Genomic DNA, 22,707 nt, shown 5'->3' on the forward strand with positions numbered 1-22,707 from the left:
ATATGAACACATGCACGCACACACACACACACACACACACACACACACACACAAACATACACAGCCTGTCTGTCACCCACAACCACTTAGCAGGGCTTCTCCTTCATTTTTCGCCTTGTGGCAAAATGTGGTCCTCACAATAATAAGAGTGCAAGAACAAACACACACACAAGATTTATATGCACACACATACACAAGCAAACGAAGTAACAGTGATAAATGAGAAAAACACGGCCTGGTGTGGCTGACATTTAGAACCATCATTAGCTGCATCGGGGTGTGTGTGTACGTTTGGTATGCGTGTATGTGTGTTAATATGTTTGTGTGTCAGGATAATCAGTCAGTTAGCTGGAACAATGTGCTACAAAGCTGTTTGCCTGTGTGTGTGTGTGTGTGTGTGTGTCTGTGTGTGTGTGTGTGTGTGTGTGTGTGTGTGTGTGTGTGTATGCGTGCATGTGGGATAGGGTAATGATGCGGCTAACATTATTTTGTAAAGCCTGGTGTGTTTCATTCTTTGCTGCCAGTTTTAGCCAAAAGGGGAATTTCAAACCCAAATTAACTTTAAGGAATAAGCCACCCATTCGACATTATATAAACTGGCCTCTTTCCTTTGAACTAACTTAGATGGATAGTAGTTGGGAAGAAAAAAATTGCATAATGTGCAGCTACATTTAGCCAAACAAAAACTGTCACATCCTCCTAGTTAATATTATGTTGAAATAAGCTCACTGATCCACTCAATGAAAGTATGTAAAGCTTGGTGTAAATATAGGAAGAAATGCTCCAGGGAGCTATCATATATATCTAGATATGTTTGTGTTCTCTTGTTATCATCAAACTGTACTCTGATATTGGAAAGAGAATTTTATTGGCAGTTTCAGTCTTCTGCTTTATTAAATCGCTTCATTTTTCCCACTCATGATTCTACAGGCATGCAACTGAATAAACATTACAGAGAAAATATTTTAAAAGCCCTGATTTCTATAGAAAGAAACTAAATGTCAATTCCAGTGGGATTCCCCTGCAGCATGCCCCCTGGCCATTACACACTACAGAAGAACATGAAACTCTGAGGCAATGAGAGCACATTTTGCCAACTATGTTAATCAATATTTCTTACTTTACTTTATACTTCATACTACATCGATTGCACCTCATCTTTCAATCTCCACCCATGCTGAGTGTGTTCCTGCGTAGTGACTCAAAATGTTGCCAAGCTGGGATGACTCAAAGTTGGAGGATAAGGGAACCCAGAGAGGATTGTGTTAAGGCGTATCAGTGCTACTGTATATTGTATAGCCCCAGTGAGACGCTTTGCGCTGCTGATTTCTTCTTGTAAAGATAACCCATAATGGATTTTCACCAAATACATCACTGTCAAATAAATTGTGATAACGACCACTGGTGCTATGTTCTACAGCCCCCAAGAGCTGCTTTCTTACAGACAATTTCATTATTTTTCTCTTTCAAAGATGTGCTCAGGAGCACAAAATAAAGGAAAACAGGGGAAAAACTTTAAAACATTAGAACTAAATGGTAGCTTTTCAAAAAATATAATGTAATGCTGAGTCACAATAAGTGAAATAAACAATCAAACAACAGTTTCTTTTATGGCAGTCTGACCCGATAGGATTCCTTCAGCTGTGTTTGACACTAGAATCAGCCAATAGGACTCACCTGAATGTGACCCAGCTAGGGAGCTGAGCAATCGAGCATTCTCATTGGCTCCATCAAACAGCTCCACTGAGTCATTCATCGCTGTCTGGAAAACAGCGAACTGACCAAACACCACTGAAGAAGACAAAAGAAAATATCAGAGCAATAAACAAAGTTTTGTGTTGTGTTTCAATTACAACATCCATTGTAGCGTGTATTGTGAGATCGCTTATCAACTTACCAAACTGTGGGGACACAGTGATGTAGTAGGAGCAAGTCTGTCTTGTTGTGTAGTTTAGAGGATAGTTTGGAGATAAAACAACTCCCTCAGAACCACCATATTGTCCTCCGCATGGAGCTATAGAAAGACAGAGAAAGGGAATTTCATTTTTTTTTTTTCATTCAAAAGTTCTGAAATAAAATTCACATATTTTACACCTTCAGCATATTTAAGCCATTTATAAGTCACGTTTTAGGTACTGCGCACGTGTTTTGTACAGCATATATTTTCCAAAGAGAGAGAGGCGGCCAGATTCACAAAGTCTTTTGCAATTTGCCTTCAGACACATTCTGTGCCTAAAGACATGCATGTTATCTATCAAACAGACTCACCAGTCTGGAAGGGCACTCTGCCTGTTTACTAAGGTGCATCTTTTGTGAAATCAGTGAAGTGCCCCTCTCTTCTTTATGCATATGCATTTAGGGAAGGTTTGAGCAAATGGCAGGGTGATATAAGCGTGGATCTCCTGCACTTAATAATGATGAGTGGGCAAATGATTCACCTTTAAAGAGCAGGTGCAACCTCTGTAGACAAAGAGTAAACACATCATTCCTTTGAGTAGTCTTAACATTCTGTGTACTCCCCTTGTCCTAAGGGTAAAAAAACTGACCTGCCTTCGCTAAACCTCTAAAATAAAGCAGCTTAATTGAAATTTTAACCCCAAATCTATTTTGCATAAAGAAAGAACCTGTTATTAATCACAAACTTTGTGAATATCTGGTTTTTCCCTCTTCACGGTGCAGAAAGACTGAATTTAATCAGCGGACACCACTCGTTCTTATTACAACACGAGGGATCATGTTCTGGGTTGTATTCTTCCCCATCTTCTTCTTCAGATACCTCCTCCCCTTCTAAATCATTGTTCTCTTGTCCCTCCTGGACATCTGAAAAAATCAGATCTGCGACTTGCTGGGCACTGAAACGTGCACTCATGGCTTCAGCAAAGAGAGAGCTGTACTGACATCTGCAGCACCTTTCACCTGGTCATTCCATTTTCCTTTTGGAATTTCGTTTTTTTCGTTTTTGTGGGCATCAAGAAAAGAAATACTAATCCAATACTAATTAATTCCCTTTTAATATCTACTAATTAATCCTAATAATCCATTAATATGCAACTTATACTGAGCATTTTCTTGTAATAAGACACAGCGTTGGTCATATCCGTCACGATTGATGTCTGAAATCCTGCCTGATAGCACTTTATCAGTCTTGCCGACTTGATGCCATGACGGTGAGTACTTCAGACACATACTCTAACAGTCCCTAATTGTTGAAATTTGGTTTAAGCAAAGCATTTTAGGTAATATTTGTCAATAATTAGTATCAGATAACTGTTATTTTTCAGATACTCAATAAATAGATTTCTTATCAGAACGATACCTATACCACTGCACATGCTCCACCCTGCTACACAGGCATTTTTTTCATTTGTTTGTTTTTTAAAATGCATCCTTTTGGTTTCCTTGGCAGTTGATTAATGACTCCTACTAACTTAATTTAACAAACCCTTCAACAAAGTAATCAGTAATCACAATTGTAATTTTCTGACTGCTCAAATAATGTTTCTCAGGTGCAGCTTTAATAAATATTTACGAATCTTGTTATCTTGTGACCTTACAGATCTCAGACAAATCCCATTCTGATTTGTACCTTTTCAGTGGTCCTCACAAAATGCATCTAAAAGACCATCCTAGTCACTTACTGCATAATAAGCTATTGCCTTTGTAAACCAGATGGTAATTTCACACAGACTGCAATTAAATAAAAGGCACAGTAGAAATGTGCAATGTGCTTTCATGTACATACAGTAAATATGGATTAAAGTTACAGGGTGACACACAGATGATGGTTAGATTTAGCTTGTTCTAGGTAAGACCTAGACTTGCTTAGATATGTTTGCGAATCACTTCATAGGGTGGCTCAGTCGTATATACTGTCACCTGTGTGACCTAGAGCAAACCACCGAACAGCGACAGTTGGGTGAATTGGAAAACTGATAACTCTAAATTGTCCACTGACATGAATGTGAATGTGAATGTGTGGATGTTTATCTATCTATATGTGTTAGCCTTGTGATAGACTGGCAACCTGTCCAGGGAATATACTGACTCTTACCTAGTGCATGCTGGGAACCCCCCACAACCCTGAATTGTATGAATGGATGGATGCAGCCACAATATACAGCAAATTTGGACAGTGATTTTGTACTCCAGCATATTGAATTTGAAATGAAACAATGACTATGAAGTTGAAGTGACATTCATGAGTGTTTACATTCACATCAGATGAACTTGATAGGGATTGCAACAATTTCTGAATCTAGTTCCTCAATTTCAGGAGACTAAAATGTATTGATCAAGTTAGAAGTAACTTAAATGAAATCACCATTTGTACTGTTTCACTTGATCCCAGGACCGGCAGGATAAAATCTAGGTGGAGTGAAAGAGAAACCCTCTTCCCTCCCTCTATCAATGAGCAAGGCCCTTAACCCCCCATCTGCTCAGTGGCCAACAGATCAGACTGTGGTTGTATTGGGCAACTGTGAGAGTGTGATCACAGCGTTCCTGAAAAACAGAGCCTGGCTCTCAGAGAAACTCCCCTGAATAAATAAAGGTTGAAATAAATAAATAAATAAGTGAGTAACAGAAGTCTAAAGCCCACAGATATAAGAATCCACTTGAAGTGATGCTCTACCAGGCCTGTACTGCCGCCAGCTTCACTTTTTGATTGTTTCCTGAAAAGTATGATCAGTAGGATTGAGGTCGGGTGACTGAACTGGCAGGAAAGGCACATACCTCTGTGCTCCTTGGCTGTCTTGTCTGTATGTTAGGATAATTGTTCTACAATGTCTAATGGATGTTTAATTGGATTAAAAAGGGCAACACTGTTCACCCAGTGCGGATGTCAACACCCTCAAATTCCCTTAAAGCTGAAGGTCAGCACTTTAACATCATTGCTGTTGTTTCACTTCAAACCATCGAGCAGGATAAAAAGCCCACAATACAAAAATATTAATGTACTAATACTACGGACTACACTGTAGCTACTGTAGAACTACAGTAACAATATAGCAAGCAACACTTCTGGCAACAGTGCAAAAAACAGTTTCATCCGCTTTGTTGCTTCAATCATTCAGAGACATCATGTTGAAATGAAGCATTCAGATTTTAATCGTGTGCCCCTTGTTATTTTTTTTTCATGCTGCTGGGAGCAGTGCCCATTGCACTAAAAGCTGGCGAGCGCATAACTACTCTAATCTGTTTTTCTTATGTATTTTTCAAAAAATCCAACTGGCTGCATTTGGCTCAAAAGTTGTTTAGTTTAGCAGAAAATTCATCTTGTCCCCAAATATCACTTGGACCCCTGTGGCTCCAAGGCATTGTTATATAATGTAAAAATATGGTGCTTTTAATCTGTGTGCGTGTGTGTGCACGTGTATTTGTGTGTGCAATACATTTCCAACCAAAGATCTAGCTGCATATCTAAAAAAAAAACAGTTGTCGCCTTATAATCTATTGCGTTAAATTAATTTAAATTAAAAAAAAAAAATGAAGTGATGCCTTTCAGAAACTGACAGCATTTATGGATGGCTTAGAACAAAAACACACACATTTACCTGTAACCAACACATATTGTGGGACTATGGAGCAGTGGCTAATGTGCAATGGTAGTATTTGATAACTATATATCAAATTGAAACCTTGAAAATCAGAAGTGCTATAACACACGTTTTTTCATGGATGAGATGGCAGTTCTGTTGCCCCCTAGTCAGAGTAGTTCCTTCCTCTTGACAAAAACCCAGCAGGATAAAAACTTTAGTGAATGAATTTATGTGGTGCTGAGCTAGTGCACAGTGTGGGATCTCCCGTATCCCGCGCACTGCAATTTCAAAAGGCCTATTAATCCCTACTACCATTGCATGACCCACAGGACGCAGACCTAACAGTAGCTTGATCCACCTTCAGCACCTCAAGAGAGTTACAAACCTTGTGCGAACAGTATGTGGGCGTGTGCACATTTATAGTGCAGGTTAGGCCAGCGGAGGTCAATTAAATTAGTGTAAGTGCCTGTGAATGTGTGTGTGTGGTGTGTATATGTAGAAAACTGCAGCAACAAGCACATCTGTCAATGTCATCTCCCCCCAACACACACACACACACACACACACTCTGTTGTTATCGCTTCTTTTCTCACCTCTTCTGGGCTCCTCTCCTCTTGTCTTGTTTTGGTTGCCAGAGTGTTCACCTCTGTGGCCCAGTCCCAATGTCCACCCACGCTATCAGCTGTGATCCCTAACAGACTTTAATTATCATCACCTCTGTCCTCAGTGAAAATGTGAGAGCAGGAGGGGTGCAAAGGTTGAAAATGCTGTATGAGAAATGGGACAGGACTTTATGAATTAATATGATGCCTGGGTGGTCATGGGCCTGTCTGTGGCCACTCAGATGTGACTAAGATTAAATAGAAACATGCAATGAACATGTTAACGTTTTTCTAGCTCCTTTTTTTTTGGGGGGGGGGGATTCACCCCCTTGAGGGTAATTCCCTCAAGCAAAGTCTTCAGCATTTCAGCCTTGTGGAAACTGTGCATAAAGGGCTCAAAAAGTCCACCAGAGAGCCCTCAAGCACTTTCCGATTTCACGGTGGGACAGCCTTGAGCCCCTGTGGACTTATCAGGAACACATGTCAAAGTCTATGAGACCGGGAGTGTGGACATTAAGACTGGGCTCATATTTTTTGGCAAAGCCTTGCTCCGTAAAACCCATTTATATGCGTAGAATGACAAAATACAGCAAAACTTGGTTTGGTTTCTACTCCTTTGCTAGACAGTTGTTGTACTCCCACCCACTCGTCCTCCTCCTCCTCCCCACTCCTATCCCTTCCTACTTTCTTCTTGTTTCCGAAAGCATCAGAGTAATCACCCTCTTTCTTTCCACTGCTCCTGATCCCGCGCATTGATATCGATTGATATTTTTTGGATTGATTCTTGTTGTGCTGCTGCATTCAAACCCTCAGGTCTAGAGGTCTTGTCTTGATCTACCCACAATCCCCCAGTGGTGCTGCTCTAGGCTCAGGTGTCAGCCTTATCAAAAGCCTTCACACACATGCGCTTTGATCACTCACACCCTCTGACACACACGCACACAAATAAATGCAAAAAAATGCTATGCAAGTCACTCTCTTTCTCTCACACATCCATGCGCTTTGATCATCCACACACATACACAAGAACACACACGTACACAACACTTTTGTAGTCCTACCTCTCACTGTCTGCGTCTCTTTTTCCTTTTCCTCTCAAACAAATACACACACAGACACACACACACACACACACAGCAGGGCTTTGGGGTGGTAGTGAGAGTACAGAAAAAGATTTCCAGAATGTCCTAAACTTTTAAAGTTGAGTTGCAGTTCTTCCAGGAGCTTTTTCAAAGCCATAAAGAGAACAGTTATATTGACTTCTACTTTTCAGAGAGTAGATTCATCACAACAATGTAAATAATCACAAACTCTTGAGCGAACACTACATATACATAATAGAGTAAATTAATTTTCATCATGAAACACAGAGAAAATAAAACTCCTTAAAACCTCAGAAAAATGATTTTGCTCTATATTACTACTGTATATACAATACAGACCCTGAATGTTGCTTATAGAACAAAATGTCTAGCATCTCTTCTCATCTTATCACAGATTTGTGAAATAGTAAGAGCAATTAATGCACCATGTACAGTATATGCACAACTAATTCCCAGTTATGGATATATATTGTTTAGTACTCTAATAGTTCACATGGTAAAGTCAGCATAATGTACCTTTCTACATCACTAATTCCACCAGTACAACCACACAGTCATGTCATACTCACAAATCTGCTGCTTAAAAGAAATACTGTTTTCAGTCACTAATCAATTACAGTCGCTTGAACTGTAAAGTATGTGAGTAAAACTATTTCAGTCCAGTCCAGCAAGTATAATCTCAGTTAAGAAGCAAAATAAACAAACCTTGTTTAGGACTTCATAATTGCAACATTAGACACTGTGTTCCAAAACAATATAGGAGTACAAGATCACAGACACACAGAGAACATGGCCAGCTGTGAACTTCTGTGAATCCAACGTCTGTACACAGAGGAGCAGCGACTGTAGGAGGCTCGGCCTCATCGGACACAGAGGGTCAGGGAACACGGGTGAGCCCTTTGCAAGAGTTACTGTGTGGGTACTTGTGTCGTAGCTGGGCTGGCAGCTCTACTACGAGAAGCTCTCTGGTGTGTGTGTGTCTGTGTCTGTGGCGGAGTGTCAGTACATAGCCGTGGCCTTGCTGTATATCGTGTCTAACATTACTGTTCGTCAGCCCTAAATATCTTGTTAAGCTCTGCATATAGCACAGTTATCGGCGGGCCCATGTGTTGCGCTTAATGCCACTGCAGGGAAATAAATCTTGCTCATGTACAACGATACGTTTTTCTGGCACTACTTATCAGTCTTGCTAATGCTAAAGCAACCAGCAGCTATGTGTGAGAGGCAAAAACAGGGGCTACGATTAGCCAGTGTTCTGCTATTTATTCGTGGTGCAGCAGCTGACATACTGTACGTAATAGACTTGGAAGTCTTGCCTATTTTGTCACGGTTAGGGAGAGGCGAGAGAATTCGGCTGAGCCAAACTTTAAAATCCAAGCAGATGCACATACAAGCACATTTTGACCAGAAAATGCAGTTCTTTTTATACACAATATGTGATTTGTTGTATTAACATCACATGCCAACAAAAATGTATGTGATTATGTGTACAGCTCAAAAAAGAAATTAGTGTGGCATTCCTTTTCAACTGATATTCAAACATATATAGTAGTTGAGCATTCAAGTGTGTTTGCATGGCTAAACATGAGTGGTATCCTGTATTTGGTGTGCATGTGTGTGTGTGTGTGTGTGTGTATGTGAGGGCGTGTGTGCGTGAATACTGCCTCTAGGCAGCACTCTGTAATAGCTACGTCTCCTTACCTCTCTGTGTCTCTCTCCCTCACTCACACACACACACACACACACACACACACACACACACAACCCTATCAACAGTCACGGAGAATTCCTTCTTTCTCGCACCAGCTCTTAGTTACCATGGAAACCAATAAAAGAGCGGTTTAAGATGGGAGGCGTGTGTGTGTGTGTGTGTGTGTGAGTGAGAGAGAGAGAGAGAGAGAGAGAGAGAGAGAGAGAGAGAGAGAGAGAGAGATATAGAGTAAATCAGACACAGACAGAGGAGGTGGGAGGAAGGTAGAACAAGAGGGAAGGAGAGAGGTTAGAGAGAAAAGGAAAGAGATGGAGGAGTACGAGGAAAGTGTGAAGAGGGGATGAAAGGGAAGAAGAGAGGAGACAAGGGAGTGTAAGTGGAGATGTATTATTTAAAGAGGTCTCACCCTGTCTAATGAGTTTGGTCTAAAAGCCCCAGGAGCTGCCCAAAGATAGAGAGAGAGAGACAGACAGAGAAACTTCCCTAACTATGTGGTGAGAAAATTCAATGTGCAATACGAGCCGAGGGAGGAAAAGAGCAAGATTACTGGGGAGGACTAGATTAAGTTAAATTGTTCTGCTTTGATTAGGTGAATTGTCCTATAGTGTAGGTGACGGCAATCTCGGCAAGTCAGTCCAGTATCTGGGACAGAGAAAGGGTCTGAGCCAGGAACCAAATTCAGGTCTGTCTTACTGTGAGGAACATCTGCATTGTCAACATCGGGCTTCTGGGGCTTTAGCCGGAAATGCTTTTTGACTAGCCCCAAATCTTTCTGACAGAGGATAAAATCTGCAATCATCACAAAATGTAAATAATTTAATTCCCAATGACCCCCAATGCTTGCTGCTGCCTGTGTGTGGATGTAGAGAGACTGAGGGAGTGGGTGAGGCTGGGTAATGTCAGTTGCATGGGCGCACGGCGTGCAATGCTGCTTCTGCTCGGCTGTCGCGCTCACACAGCAGCAGTAACAACACTACACCAAAAAGGTAAGGTATAGATAAAAGTCCCACTAGTCACTGTACTGCCCCTAGATTTGACAACCACTGGTTTATAGACTAAGCCAACCCTAACTACATATCTGTGATATCTGGCATTTTTTGCAGGAGAACGTGGCTAAGCTAACATTATATATTCAAATGAAATATAATGTTTTCAGTAGTCATACAATGCAGTAAAATTAAATGAAATTTAGGCTGTAGTGTTCCAGGCAGAACAGCAGGGACCACCCTAAAAAAACCTCAGCCCCAGATGGTCTGGGCTTAGCCCCAGACCTTGTCAACTCCTAGAAACACCCCTGGAGAGGAAACAAACAACTCATCCAATAAAGAGCGGGGCAAATATTGTTGAAATTTGGGTCAATCAAGAACTTCTAAAACACCACGTACAACACAGCCTCTAAAATAATTGTGAACATAAAAATTTGGTTTCGACAATATCTGCCTTTTGTTGGCATACAGTAGTAGCCAATATGATCCTCTTTCCATGCATTGTGATATGAATGACATTATGATAAAGAAAGTCTTAATGATGATAATTATACTCTGTGTATTAGAGCATAAAAACTGCAATGTATTTTTCTTTTTTACTACGGTAACAAGCTGAAAGAAACACACCTTAAGGAAAAATTATGTCAGAATCAATTATAGCAAAAAGACATGAATCAATTTCCAGATGAAGTTCGAGGCCTTTCAGAGTGTCAGATCATTTTTTTATTTGATTGAGGACCATTATGTGGTCTTCCATTAATAGCCTTCAAATGTGACTAAAATATCAATACTTGGCTTCTCTTCATAAACACATGATTGTGGGAAAAAGCATCTAAATATTACACTTAATCAATTTCAGCCTCCCCTTTTTACTAATGAACACACGTTCTTTGTGTAACAGCAAAGATGGTTTGTTAATGTTACCAAACACTGTTAGCCCATCCAACAAATGTAGCAGGAAACATAATCACTGAATAAACAACTGGCCGGCTAATGGTCCGACCAAATAACAAACTAACTGACTACTACTCCACTACACTGAGGCAAATATTGTACTTTTTACTCCACTACATTTGTCTGACATCTTTAGTTACTTTTCAGATTACACGTTTTCATCCTGTCCGGTGAAAACCATGTATCTCCAGATGTGATGATGTTGAATGTTGAATTTTTCTGATAAACTGAGGAATTAAGTGTTTCATTTACAGGTTGAGAAAATTCTCCTACTTCTTAAGCTTAATAAACTATTTAAAAGAAACTTGGATTAACTGGTAAATTAATTGTTACAAAGCTGAAAACAGGACTCTGAGCTCACGAAAAGTTGATAAGTTGACTTTTAAGAGATGCGTGGTCCTCATGATGATCTTATAGAATATGCTGCATTGCTGTAGATTAAACTACCCAACAGTATATAAAGTAGTTGAAATTAACCTTAAACATTTACAGCAGTAAAATACAACATATACAGTAATGCAGCAATAATATTAATCCAAAAACATCATTTATCATAGTAAAACACTGACAGGGACCATTTGACTGCATTATGACTACTTTTACTTTACTTTACTAGTAAATGCTGCTGCTAATTCTTACATATGTTTACTTAAGTAAGGTTTTGAATGCAGGACTTTAACTTGGAGTGGAGTATTAGTACTTTTACTTAAGTAATGTTTTGAATACTTTTTCTACCACTGGCTACAGAGAAATTTCCAGATTTGAGGTTGGTTAAGTACCTGTAACACATCTAAAGTTGATAAGTGGCGGTATTATCTTGAAATAAACTGGATGAATGTGAACATGAGATAAAATGTCTTGATGAGCTTTTTTTTTTCTTGCTGACTGTTATTCATTGCTGTTCTCAAATAGCTACTCTGAGTGCAATTATCTCATCTTTATTCTCTCCCACCCCCCAACTCCCCTCTTCACTGTCTCTCAGACATTATTAAACAGAGCTTTCACAGGAGCCTTTTTCAAAATGTTAAGAGGTGTAAGGAAGTGTGTATTGCCTGTGTGTGTATGTGTCTTTTGTGCTCTTTTTAAAATTCCTTCCTTGTCCTGCCACCTTGCTCTGTGGCTTATTTGAATTTTTTTATCCATGTGGCACCAGGCCAGGTCTCTGTCACTTTAGAGATCACACACACACACACACATATATATATATATATATATATACACTCTCAGTGGCAGTTTGGCAGGTGTCACTTCCTTGGCTTTCTGAGCTGTCAATCAATTAGACAGTTCAGCCTTCCAATCCCTGACAGACTCTCTGTGTCTGATGTGCACACTTGCACACACATGCCCATACACACACACACACACACACACACTCGGACACACACAGAATACCATCATACCATTTAGGTTTCAACAAGTCAGTCCTCATAATTTTTGAATGGTAGTGCTAGCTAAATAATAATGGTAACCACAAGTGTCGGGTGTGACTATTTCATTTTTTTACATATTTTTGAGGCATTTTCACCATTAATAAAGAACTGACAGGGATATGACATGCAACAAAGGTCCTTGGCTGGAATCAAACTAAAGATGTTGCATTTAAATGGTATGCATTTAACCTTTATGTTATAGTGCCTGTAAATATTCAGTTTTGACAATAATGGCCACATTTTTTAGGTATTGCAATTCAATAAAACAGCTCTGTTTTGAATTTCACTTTTACGAAGTTTATAATTTTTACATTTTTGTTGACATTGTCAGAAATGTGTAACTTCAAATTCAGTGAAAGCTGGTGTTGTACTGAACTGCATTACACTGATTGTTTCTATTTTTTTCCCTTCCCATTTATATCTGCATATAATGCAGTCCAGTACAACACATCACTGAGTATGACCTCAGTGCTAAAACTTTATATAAATTAAATTATATTCAAATAATTGAATTAACATCTCTCTTACAGTGTTAGCAAAAAATGATTACAGGCATCTTAAAAGTAGACTTTATGGCTGAACAGTGGTATTGGATTGCATTAGATTGTACAGGTATATCTAATAAAGTGGCCACTACGTGTAGGTGCAAGCAGTTTTTTAATAGTTCAACAGTTCTTGATGTGTCTCTCCTACCTTTACATGATGGCAGAGCCTTGTCCCACACCGGCTTCCCATCATGCCCCATGACGCAGGTGATGGTATCCCCGCCCACTGTTGTGTAGCCATGGTGACAGTTGTAGGAGACCTGAGATCCCAGTTTATAGTCATAACCTGTCCGACTGGCGTTCATAATGTTACCAGGGTCAAAACAGGCCTCTCTTGGTTTTTCTGTGGAGCATGGAGAGAGAGTATGTGTTACTGGACAAAGACAAGGCTCACATTATTTGGAATATTACTAAACTAAAATAAACTTTTCATTACTTATTCATCTGGTAAGTTAATTATATCATATATCAGCACCAGGCACCACTAAACCACAGCCTCAGGAAAAAGGCACCGAAAAGATTTATTTGATGATACATTCATGTCATTTTCAGTTTTTTTATTTAGAATTTAAATAAATAGTTATAACTAACAGTTAAAGCTGTGCATTTATATAAAAGTACCTTAATCTTTTAGACCAATAAAGGAAACGAGGGAAAATAAAGGGCAAAACTATTTTTTGGGGCCAAAATATTGTCAACATGCTGCTATTTGTTGACCCCTAATATAGGCTACATGTGCTCTATTAACTTCTAATATATTTCCCCCCATGGGAGAGGAGGGAACAAATAAGGGTGAAAGATGAGTTAAGAGAAAGAAGAAGACAGGAATAAAAGAGTAAAAGACGAGGAGTCAACCATGGTCAAAAACTCTCTTGGAGCTTTATGACTTGGCATTGGGCCAGCTTGTTTGCTTCACCGTGATCGCCCAATAAGAATGAGATATTGGGCTTGACAGAGGGAAACCGACAGACAGAGAGAGTGAGAGAGAGGTAGAGGGCAAGATGGAAGTGAAACAGGGAGATGATTAAGGTTGTATTTTAATTAGAGAGATGGCAGATGAAAGGTAGTGAATTAATGACAAAAGTACAGAGGTGCGAGGTAGCGTGAGGAGACAGACAACAGAGAAGGAGATAATCTTTTTTTAATTAGAGATAAATGGAGTGAGAGAAACAAGAGAAAAAAAGAGTTTATAAAACTTGACAGAGCAGATCTAGTCTCTAGTCAGTCGAACAACTACTCATCAGTTCCACAATGACTCTGGCTGTTAAATCACCCCCAGCCAAACAACGTCTGTAAAACCAGGATGAGTCACAATCTGTGGAAGTAAACAACTCATGGGCCGACATGGAACAGCATGCACTTTCAACTGAAAAGTTGAAACATTTTATTTATCAACATTTTAATCACGACACTTCATAAACACTCGCTAAAATGACGTGCAAACTGTGACTCCAGCGAGATGCGTCTTTTTGATACAGCGTGTTTGGGGCAGAATGACTTCCCAGCTGCCAAAACCTGGCCAGCACAATATGAAATGTAATACAGCATTGATACTCCAATTCATTATCAATAATAATCACAATTATTGGCATGATCAATGAGTCAAGGTGATCCGGTTTATTTTTGTGGCATTGAACTTAATTAGGCCCGAAATTGCCAATTGATTACTATCACTGCTACTTTACTACTACCAATACTGTCCCCACCTACTGTATGTAATACTAACACTACAGATACTAGACTACTACTAATGCTAAGGCAGCTACCCTTCTGCTACTCCTCCTGTGACTATACTGCTACTCTATTACTACCACTACTACTACTTGTACTGCTGTTACTGTACTACTATCATTACTACGTTTACTACTATTGCTACTAGTAGTACTATTCTGCAGATTAGACTGTTTTAAAACATTTGATCACTATCTGAGAAGGATTCCACTACCTTAAATGTGACCTTGTAGGAAAATGCACGAGGACATTATATTAAGGCAAAGTTTTGGGGGTTTAATTACCTCTATATTCGATGGCGAACCCAGACATGCCCAGTGAGGCATCAGATCTGAATGCCAGGAAGAGACTGTTACTACCGCTCTCTATTCGCTCTGGGGCCTGGTTGCCTTGGAGACTTGCTAGTAACGGCCCATTAGAGTCTTCACCCTCATAGATGTGCAGGAAGTCGTAACTTGGTTCCATGTTGAAACTGGAGTAAAAGAGAAAACAAAACAGAGAAACTTGAGAACTTGAGAATCTAGTAAGATTGATTGCTTGTTTGTTTGTGTGTAAAATTCTCCAAACAATTAATCCAGTGATGTATGTTCAATTCAAATGCCTGCTCCATTTAATGACTGCCAATTACTTTCTGCTATCTCTCTTTTAATCTTCTGCTAATCTTCTTAATTTCATTTTGACATGTTTTCTGGATGTGTTTACTGCATTCAAAATAAAAAGAAAATTGTGTTTTTTGTTGATTTCTTCTTCTTCTTGAATTTAAGGCAGCAATATATGGTCATTTCATTGATATTTTAGAAAAATAAGTGTGTGTCATGCTGCATCATCTGAACATATTCCTGTTGTCTCATCGTGATCTCTTTTGATCTTTATATCCTCAGTATGCATGTGGATGTGTTTGTGTGTAAACTTAACACAAATACGTGCCTGGATTTTTTTTAACCTACAGCCTGAACCTACAGTACCTCCTAATGCATGCTTCTTTATAAAAGTTTTGCTGGTTTTGACAGCTTCTCCACACTCACACACACACACACACACACACCACACACACACACACACACACACACACACACACACACACACACACTCACAAGGTCTCTGTGTTTGCTCTGACAGTGGTTGTGTTAGCCCTGTCTCCCACCTGTCACACAGAGACAAATTTTTATGTGTACGTACATGCACACACACACACACACACACACACACACACACACACACATAGATACATATATATACACCTAGATCGCTTTCAGAGTGTGTATGTATACATTAGCTGTCTCCCACCTGTCTGGTTAAACCATCCTGCTCAGTGTTTGACTTGAAGTCATGGGACTTAACTGTGAGTGTGTGTGTATTTGTGTGTCTATTCAGAGCAAAGAAAGATCGAGAGGAAGAGAGAAAGAGGAGATGTAGTGTGTATGTTAAGGTGTAGCAGTACTCATAGTACTGAGTGATTCCCTGTTTTGTTTGTATCCTGTGTATCAGCATGTACACAAGGACGTGCATTCATTTCACATGTTTGTTAGGCCTTTAGGATACACACAATTTATTTTGGTGAGAGAAAATGCAAAATGAAATTCAATTGAGATGTTATGTTATTGAAATCCAGAAATGCCTAATTAATCTGGCATATTTACAGGATTCTTCTCTCATGTGTCCCATACTTCTTCTAACCGTTTACTTTAAGACACACAAATAGAGAAAGAGGTGTTAGTGACATTTGGCTGACAGGAATGTTAAATACTGGAGAGGTCTTGTTGAACTTAAAAAACTTTATGTAACCATTACCAAAGTCAAAACAAGTGTGAAGAATGCTCAAGTTTAAGCCCTGTGTTTATATCTGGTGCAGAATGGGCTTAACTGCACATAAGCCCCTTTTGCACTGACAAAGCATTAAAACGATCCGTGCTAATACCTTTTTCATTAGTGATACATTCTGGGTCTGAATGCTAAAGCTACTACATGTCATAAAAAGTACATAAAGATCTCACTGAGCAGAAATGGGACAGCATCATAACCTCTCATGAAGAGTTACACAAACAGATCTGTTGAGAGTTAAGACTTGAATGCAAATTATGAGCAATCATGCAAGTTAAATTTTAGTTTGTTTAGTAATGAATTATACATTTTGAAATTTAAAGCCACAAAACAGTCAGTATTGTTATTACGAGAAGAATGCATATGTATTTGCTTTTCCACTGACTGTAAATAAGTAGACAGTACATTTATAGAGCATGATATCACTTAGCACTACTATATAAACAAGGGTCAGCTGGTCGTGACACTCAAATGACCATTTTATGATTAACCACAAAATGAGTTTTGACTTCATTGGAGAAACAAGAATTGTACTCTGATTTGATTCAAAGACTGATGAAAAGACTGAGTCACTAGTAATTGGGCCAACAGAAGATCATTCAGCTGTCTTTATAAAACACAATTACTAGGTTCAAATGAGATAAATAATGACAAAGAAATGACACGCCACATTCACAAAACAACCAATAGCAATACAACTTAATTAAAAGTAAAATAAAAACTGTCTCACAATAGTTACAATAGAAGAGAATTATCTCTCCAGCTGAAAAACATGAATCCAAAATTGGGTCATTTTTTCTCCTTTGGCAATCTGGAGAAAGTCCACTTTGCTTTTATCTCCTTTGCTACATGTGAAACTCCAATCTTCACTTTTGCTTTAGTTATGAGCCTCCAACCGCTGTGACTTGCAAAATATTCACCACTGAGGCACAATCAGGACTTGAAATGTAAATAAACACTGCCTTAGTACCAAAAAACAAAACATGGAAATGGTCAGAAATCCCTTTCATTTTCACATGAATTTCACTCTCCAAATCAAAGCAAGAAGAGTGTATCTGCCGACATACAGTGTTCAAAAAGTTCCTGAACAAATCAGTTTACTGTATGTCTTCAAAGATGCATAGGAAATCACAAATAAATTCACACTGATTAACAAACTAAAACAAAACATGTCTGATTGAGTCTGCCAGCGATGAACAATTCTAATTTCAACTTCCTGAAGCTTTTAAAGATAAGATCATCGTACCACAAACTAACCATTAAGCTTCTTTAGCTATGTTGGAAGTGGATTTTACTGAAGAGTGTTTTCGACTAACGTGATGTTTCCCCACTGAAATGGGTTTATTAGTTACATTAATGATCCTTAACGGTGTTTTAATTAACATCAGACTAAACTCGTCCTGAACCAGGACTATACAGCACAAACCTTTTTACCGTGTGGGCCATAGTGAGTCATGCAAAGTCTACAATAAACTTACGCTTTGGGGACCCCGTCCATTACCTAAATCTTGAAGCTTGTAATTTTTGACATTTTCTAAGGTATTTGGATGCACTAATTAAAAATGAATATCTCAAGTGAGACCATTGCTCTACCCTGATTTGTTTGTAAGTAAGCTGTTAGTAATAGCATATTTCAAATCTTGACATGATAGTTGTAGTTTCTTTCCGCATACAGCAGCCTACTTTTATTATGGTAACATTATGACACTGACACATTATGTTTTCTGGTGTATATGTTTAATTAACACTGAAGCTACCAGTTTACTTGCTTTATGTTTAGACACCTTATTGTTGTCCTCATGTTGCAAGTGAGTCCTCGACCAAAATAACATGGGCAGCCTTTTATACAGCAAATACGGGAGGAAAATCCCTACTCTAGGGACAGTAAACTCTAAACTATCAAATCATTGCTGAAAAACTGTGCAGACTTATTTTGACCATTTTAAAGTGGAAAAAAAAATTAATCCACTGAATCAAAATGTCAGAAATTCCAGCTGAGAGGCAGCAGTGTTTCTACAGGCACAGATAAGCTCCACTCCTGGTTTAAAGCATGAGAATACATGTGACAAAGATACAAAGTATATACAAATGGTTGTGTACACATGGATACATGGAGCTTTGGTGGCTTACCTTTTGAAGATGAGAGCAATGACAAAGTCGGGGTTGACTCTGATTCTCCAATCACACTCTTTCCCAGCAGGGTAAGGCTGGGGGTAGTTAGGAGACAGGATTACCCCCGAAGGACCGCTGACGTTACCCCCACATGTTGCTGGAGACAGACAAACAGAGAAAGAGGGAGAGAGAGGGAGAAAGAGGGAGAAAGAGGGAGAGAGAGGGAGAGGGGGGGGGGTGATTACACAGCATTGAGCTTGGGGTAATTTGGAAAGAGAATCACTCCTGATTGACTACTCATATAACCCACACAGGAAGGCAGAGCGGAAGAGAGTTAGTTAGTGATGAGGAGTATGGCAGGGGTTGGTTAGGAGAGAGAGAATTACCCCTGATGGACCATTGATATTACCTCCACAGGTAGCTGGAGAGGGTGAAAGAGCAAGAGCGAGATAGAGAGAGACTGTGAGATTTAGCGACGGAGTGTAAGGCTGGGGGTAGTTAGCAGAGAGAATCACCCCTAGCGGTCCTGTTATCCCACAACAAGCCAGAGAACAGGAAAGAGATATTGGCAAGAGAGACAGATAGATGCATTCAAGCAGCAATTTGGCGATGTGAAGGAAGAATTTGAAACATAGAGAGGTGTCTTGGGGGCGGCAGGTGGGTGTGAACGGATTATCAACAGTGAAATAGAGGTAAACAAAGGCATTAACAGTTGCAAATCACTCACAGACAGACACACACTTACACTCTAGACTATTGTGTATGATGTTGGTTTAATCTTAGGAGCTTTTGAACACCCAGGGATTCACCACCTGAGGTGAAAGTGCAGGAGGGGGAAGCGCTCGCAGGCTAAGCTAAGAGAAAATGGAGGGATATTTAAGCCTCAACATTTTATCTACAGTCGTGCAAAACGTGAGATCACTGGCAACGAGTCGGAGGCAATATCAGGAACAAAGCATAATGTGTTTCAAAGGCATGGTTACAAGGCAAATTACTAGTCTCTGTGACTGTGCTGGAGGACTTCCCGATAGTGCTGGCTGATAAAGAGAAGGAGAAGGCAACATAAAGGGAGGCTGTGGCATCTAACAGCAAGGCACATGTCTCTAGTCCCCTGCTGCAAGCTGGGGGTTGGACAACTTGCAGGAATTTTCTCACACTGTTTACATCCCACCTTCAGCTGTGTCTGATGTCATACCTCATCCTGGTCCTTGCACAATTATAAATCCAGCAGCCCAGGACCTTTATGGTAGTCTCTGCTGATTTTCCTCATCCATCTAGTCAGAATAAGTTGACAACATATTTCTTGTGCAAAACAAAAATGAACTGGATGTTAACCAGGAAAAAGAACTTCATGTATTTTTTTTACCCCAATAAAGGAATATAGTTCAGCAGCAGCCTGCTACTTACCAAGGTTATAAATCCGTGGACGTGCTACAGGCTTGTTTTGCGCTAACATGCTGGGATTTGCAGGTTGTACGGTGAGGACACTGAAGGGTTCTTGCTGCATTACAGATTGTATCTTTTTGTTTTTAACTGACTCTGCTATTCCTACATTATGACTCAAAAAAGGCTTCAGGGCTAGAAGTCGAATCCTGCCTTCAGTGAGTGAGTCAAGTGTGTCAGAAGGAGCTGAGGAGGAAAATAAAGGAGGAAAGCACACCTGAAAGTGGGAGAATGAAAAACAAACTGCAGCAGAATTGTGTGAATGAGGTGTGGAGTGGGATGTGGAAGCTCACTGGACTATAAGCAGCAGGTGGGCCCGCTGGTGGTGAGAAAAAGAGCAAACAAGCTCTGGTTTTTCTGCAGTTTTGATACAGGAACCATATTACAGCTACCTGCATCATTCTGCGATGCTACACCCCCCCCCTGCCCCCCCCCCCCCCCCCCCCCTTCTCCTGTCCTCGTGCCTCACCATCCCAGTTCTGACTTTCTCAGGTTTTGGTGATCCATGTTGAATTTCCAGCAACAGAGCACAATGCTTATCCCAACCAGTTTCTTCAGTACTGGTTCAACTTCCCCTTGATCTTAAAGAGCGTGCCTCCAGTATGGAAAACCATCTGATGCTCCAGCAGCAGCATCATTTGGGATTAGAGATCACCTCTCCAGCAGGCTTCAGTTGATTTGCCTCAAGAGAAGTATCTCAGATGTGGCCCAACATCACAGGGGCACCTAAGGGATCTGAACTGTCATGCTTGTTGTATACTCTCTACACTTCAGACTTAAGATACAACTCTGGATCATGTCACCTCCAGAGGTTTTGCGTTCAGCCTTCCATTGTTTGATGTATTAATTAGAGCGAATAGTGGAAGTGTTGGTGTTTGATGGACAGTACCAAAAAATCTTAATATCTAGTGCCTTTTTCATATTTAGACATTAAGACATTTAAGACCACAGCACAATATTTTAGCTCTTATTTTCATTAATTTAATCTCAGTTTGGCAGTCAGTCATCCACAGGGTAACATACACCTACCTATACATGTCGGAGGGTCAGGCTGCCAGTAGAATCTGTTATCCATCCGTACACATGTGATGGTGTCCTGGCCTTGCAGCTGGTAGCCTGGATCACACTGGAACGTCATACTGTCACCAGGCTCCTTACTGTCCCCATATCGAGAACCATTTACAGGGATGCCTGGGTCATTGCATGTTGTTGCTGTGGTGGCTGAAGAGTGTGAAACAGACAAAAAGACAGATATTGACATAAAACATTACTGATGGATATATAAAGAGAAGCACTGAGACAAACGCACACAAACCCAACAGTACTATCATCACTGGCAGCTGCAGACAAAGACATACATGTGCTGTATAGTATATAGACACACGTTGAGTACTAATGAGGCTTACTGTCCTCATACTGACAGTGACTGACAAAATGATTCTATTTATTATTAAAGGTAGTAGCTGGAGATACATATGAAAACTCATGCTCAACCTGACCATTTAGTAACTAAATGGATCGTCCCTCCAGGTTCAGTCAAATCGGCCTGGTGCTGTCTTTTTGCTTTTTAATTAGTGGCTCCCTCTTCAGGCTAAGCAGTATGCTCGGTAGGGATTCACAACACTCAGCCTCGATGTGTAGAGGTTTCTGCAACTGGGTTTAAATATACACTAGTACTTTCGTCGGATCAATCAGTGTTTAAAAGATGTTGGGTACAAAACAGAAATTTATTCCTATCTCTAATCAACGTCAATAGCGGTCAGGACATCTCCAGGGATCACACAATAGGGGTTGTGTGACAATTAACAAGACGGCAAAAGGCAGAAAGAAAAAAAAAACATTTGCTACTCAAAATTACATTTACTTTTTTCAGTTCCTCTAAACCTTGCCCTTTTTCCTGTGAATTACTGGATAATAATAGCTCTTCATCTTCAGGCCTCTAAAAATTACTAAAGAAATTGACAGTTATGTGTACTTTTTGGTCTACTTGCTTATGCAACTGTTGACGATGGGTCTCATGAAGACGTTGCTTCTTTTTAAGGGGTCACAAGCCAAAAAAGGTTGGGAACAATTACACTATATCATCCGCCAAAGAATGGACAAGACGGTAATTGCCGTTGCTTGAATCCTTATTATACAGTAGACTCAACAATTAGTCAGGAAGCTTCAGATTCAGTGAAAATTAAAGATCAAATCTTGGCCAGAGCCCTAGCCAAACTAATAGTGGAACATGAGCAGCCGGCGTTATGAATTACAATCCACACTGATCATATAAATTATCTTTTGCACAAATATTTCAACAGCTGGTATGCGGCCAAACATAGTATTATAACATCAAGTTTATTATATCTTTCCAGAACAAAACAGTATTTTTCCATCAGGTCAGCGGACAGAGAGGAAAGACAGAAGACAAAAAGAGAGAAAAACTACAATAGGAAGAAGCTTGTAGTAACATCACCCCTAAAAATCACTCACTCAATAAATCCACAAACCTCACTTTAAATAAATGAGTGTGGTGGTAAATACCATTACCTTTGCTTTAGTAAATCAACATTGAGGTAAATATAAGGAGTCATTACCATAGTAATGGAATAACAGTGCTTTGATTAGCATGTTAGTGAGTGCAAATATTTATTGTTTTAAATATGGGGAGAAAAAAACTGTTAAAAAACACTGTGTGTGAGAGAGAGATAGAGAGAGTGAGAAACAGAGAGCACTGGATGTAAATATTT

At 39.7% G+C, this 22,707-nt stretch overlaps 1 protein-coding gene across 1 annotated transcript in view; it reads right to left on the reverse strand.

Annotated features, from left to right (window-relative positions):
- Window positions 1–22,707, reverse strand: part of csmd1a (CUB and Sushi multiple domains 1a) — a 281,553-nt gene that overhangs the window by 69,044 nt on the left and 189,802 nt on the right. The window contains exons 28-33 of the mRNA XM_070906253.1: window positions 21,005–21,196; window positions 18,551–18,689; window positions 14,884–15,071; window positions 13,017–13,211; window positions 1,898–2,014; window positions 1,678–1,791 (exon numbers count right to left, since the gene is read on the reverse strand). Coding sequence (XP_070762354.1) covers window positions 1,678–1,791; window positions 1,898–2,014; window positions 13,017–13,211; window positions 14,884–15,071; window positions 18,551–18,689; window positions 21,005–21,196 — 945 coding nt within the window. The remainder of the gene's footprint in view (window positions 1–1,677; window positions 1,792–1,897; window positions 2,015–13,016; window positions 13,212–14,883; window positions 15,072–18,550; window positions 18,690–21,004; window positions 21,197–22,707) is intronic.

This window comes from Enoplosus armatus, chromosome 1 (genome assembly GCF_043641665.1).
Source record: "Enoplosus armatus isolate fEnoArm2 chromosome 1, fEnoArm2.hap1, whole genome shotgun sequence".
Lineage (NCBI taxonomy): Eukaryota > Metazoa > Chordata > Actinopteri > Centrarchiformes > Enoplosidae > Enoplosus > Enoplosus armatus.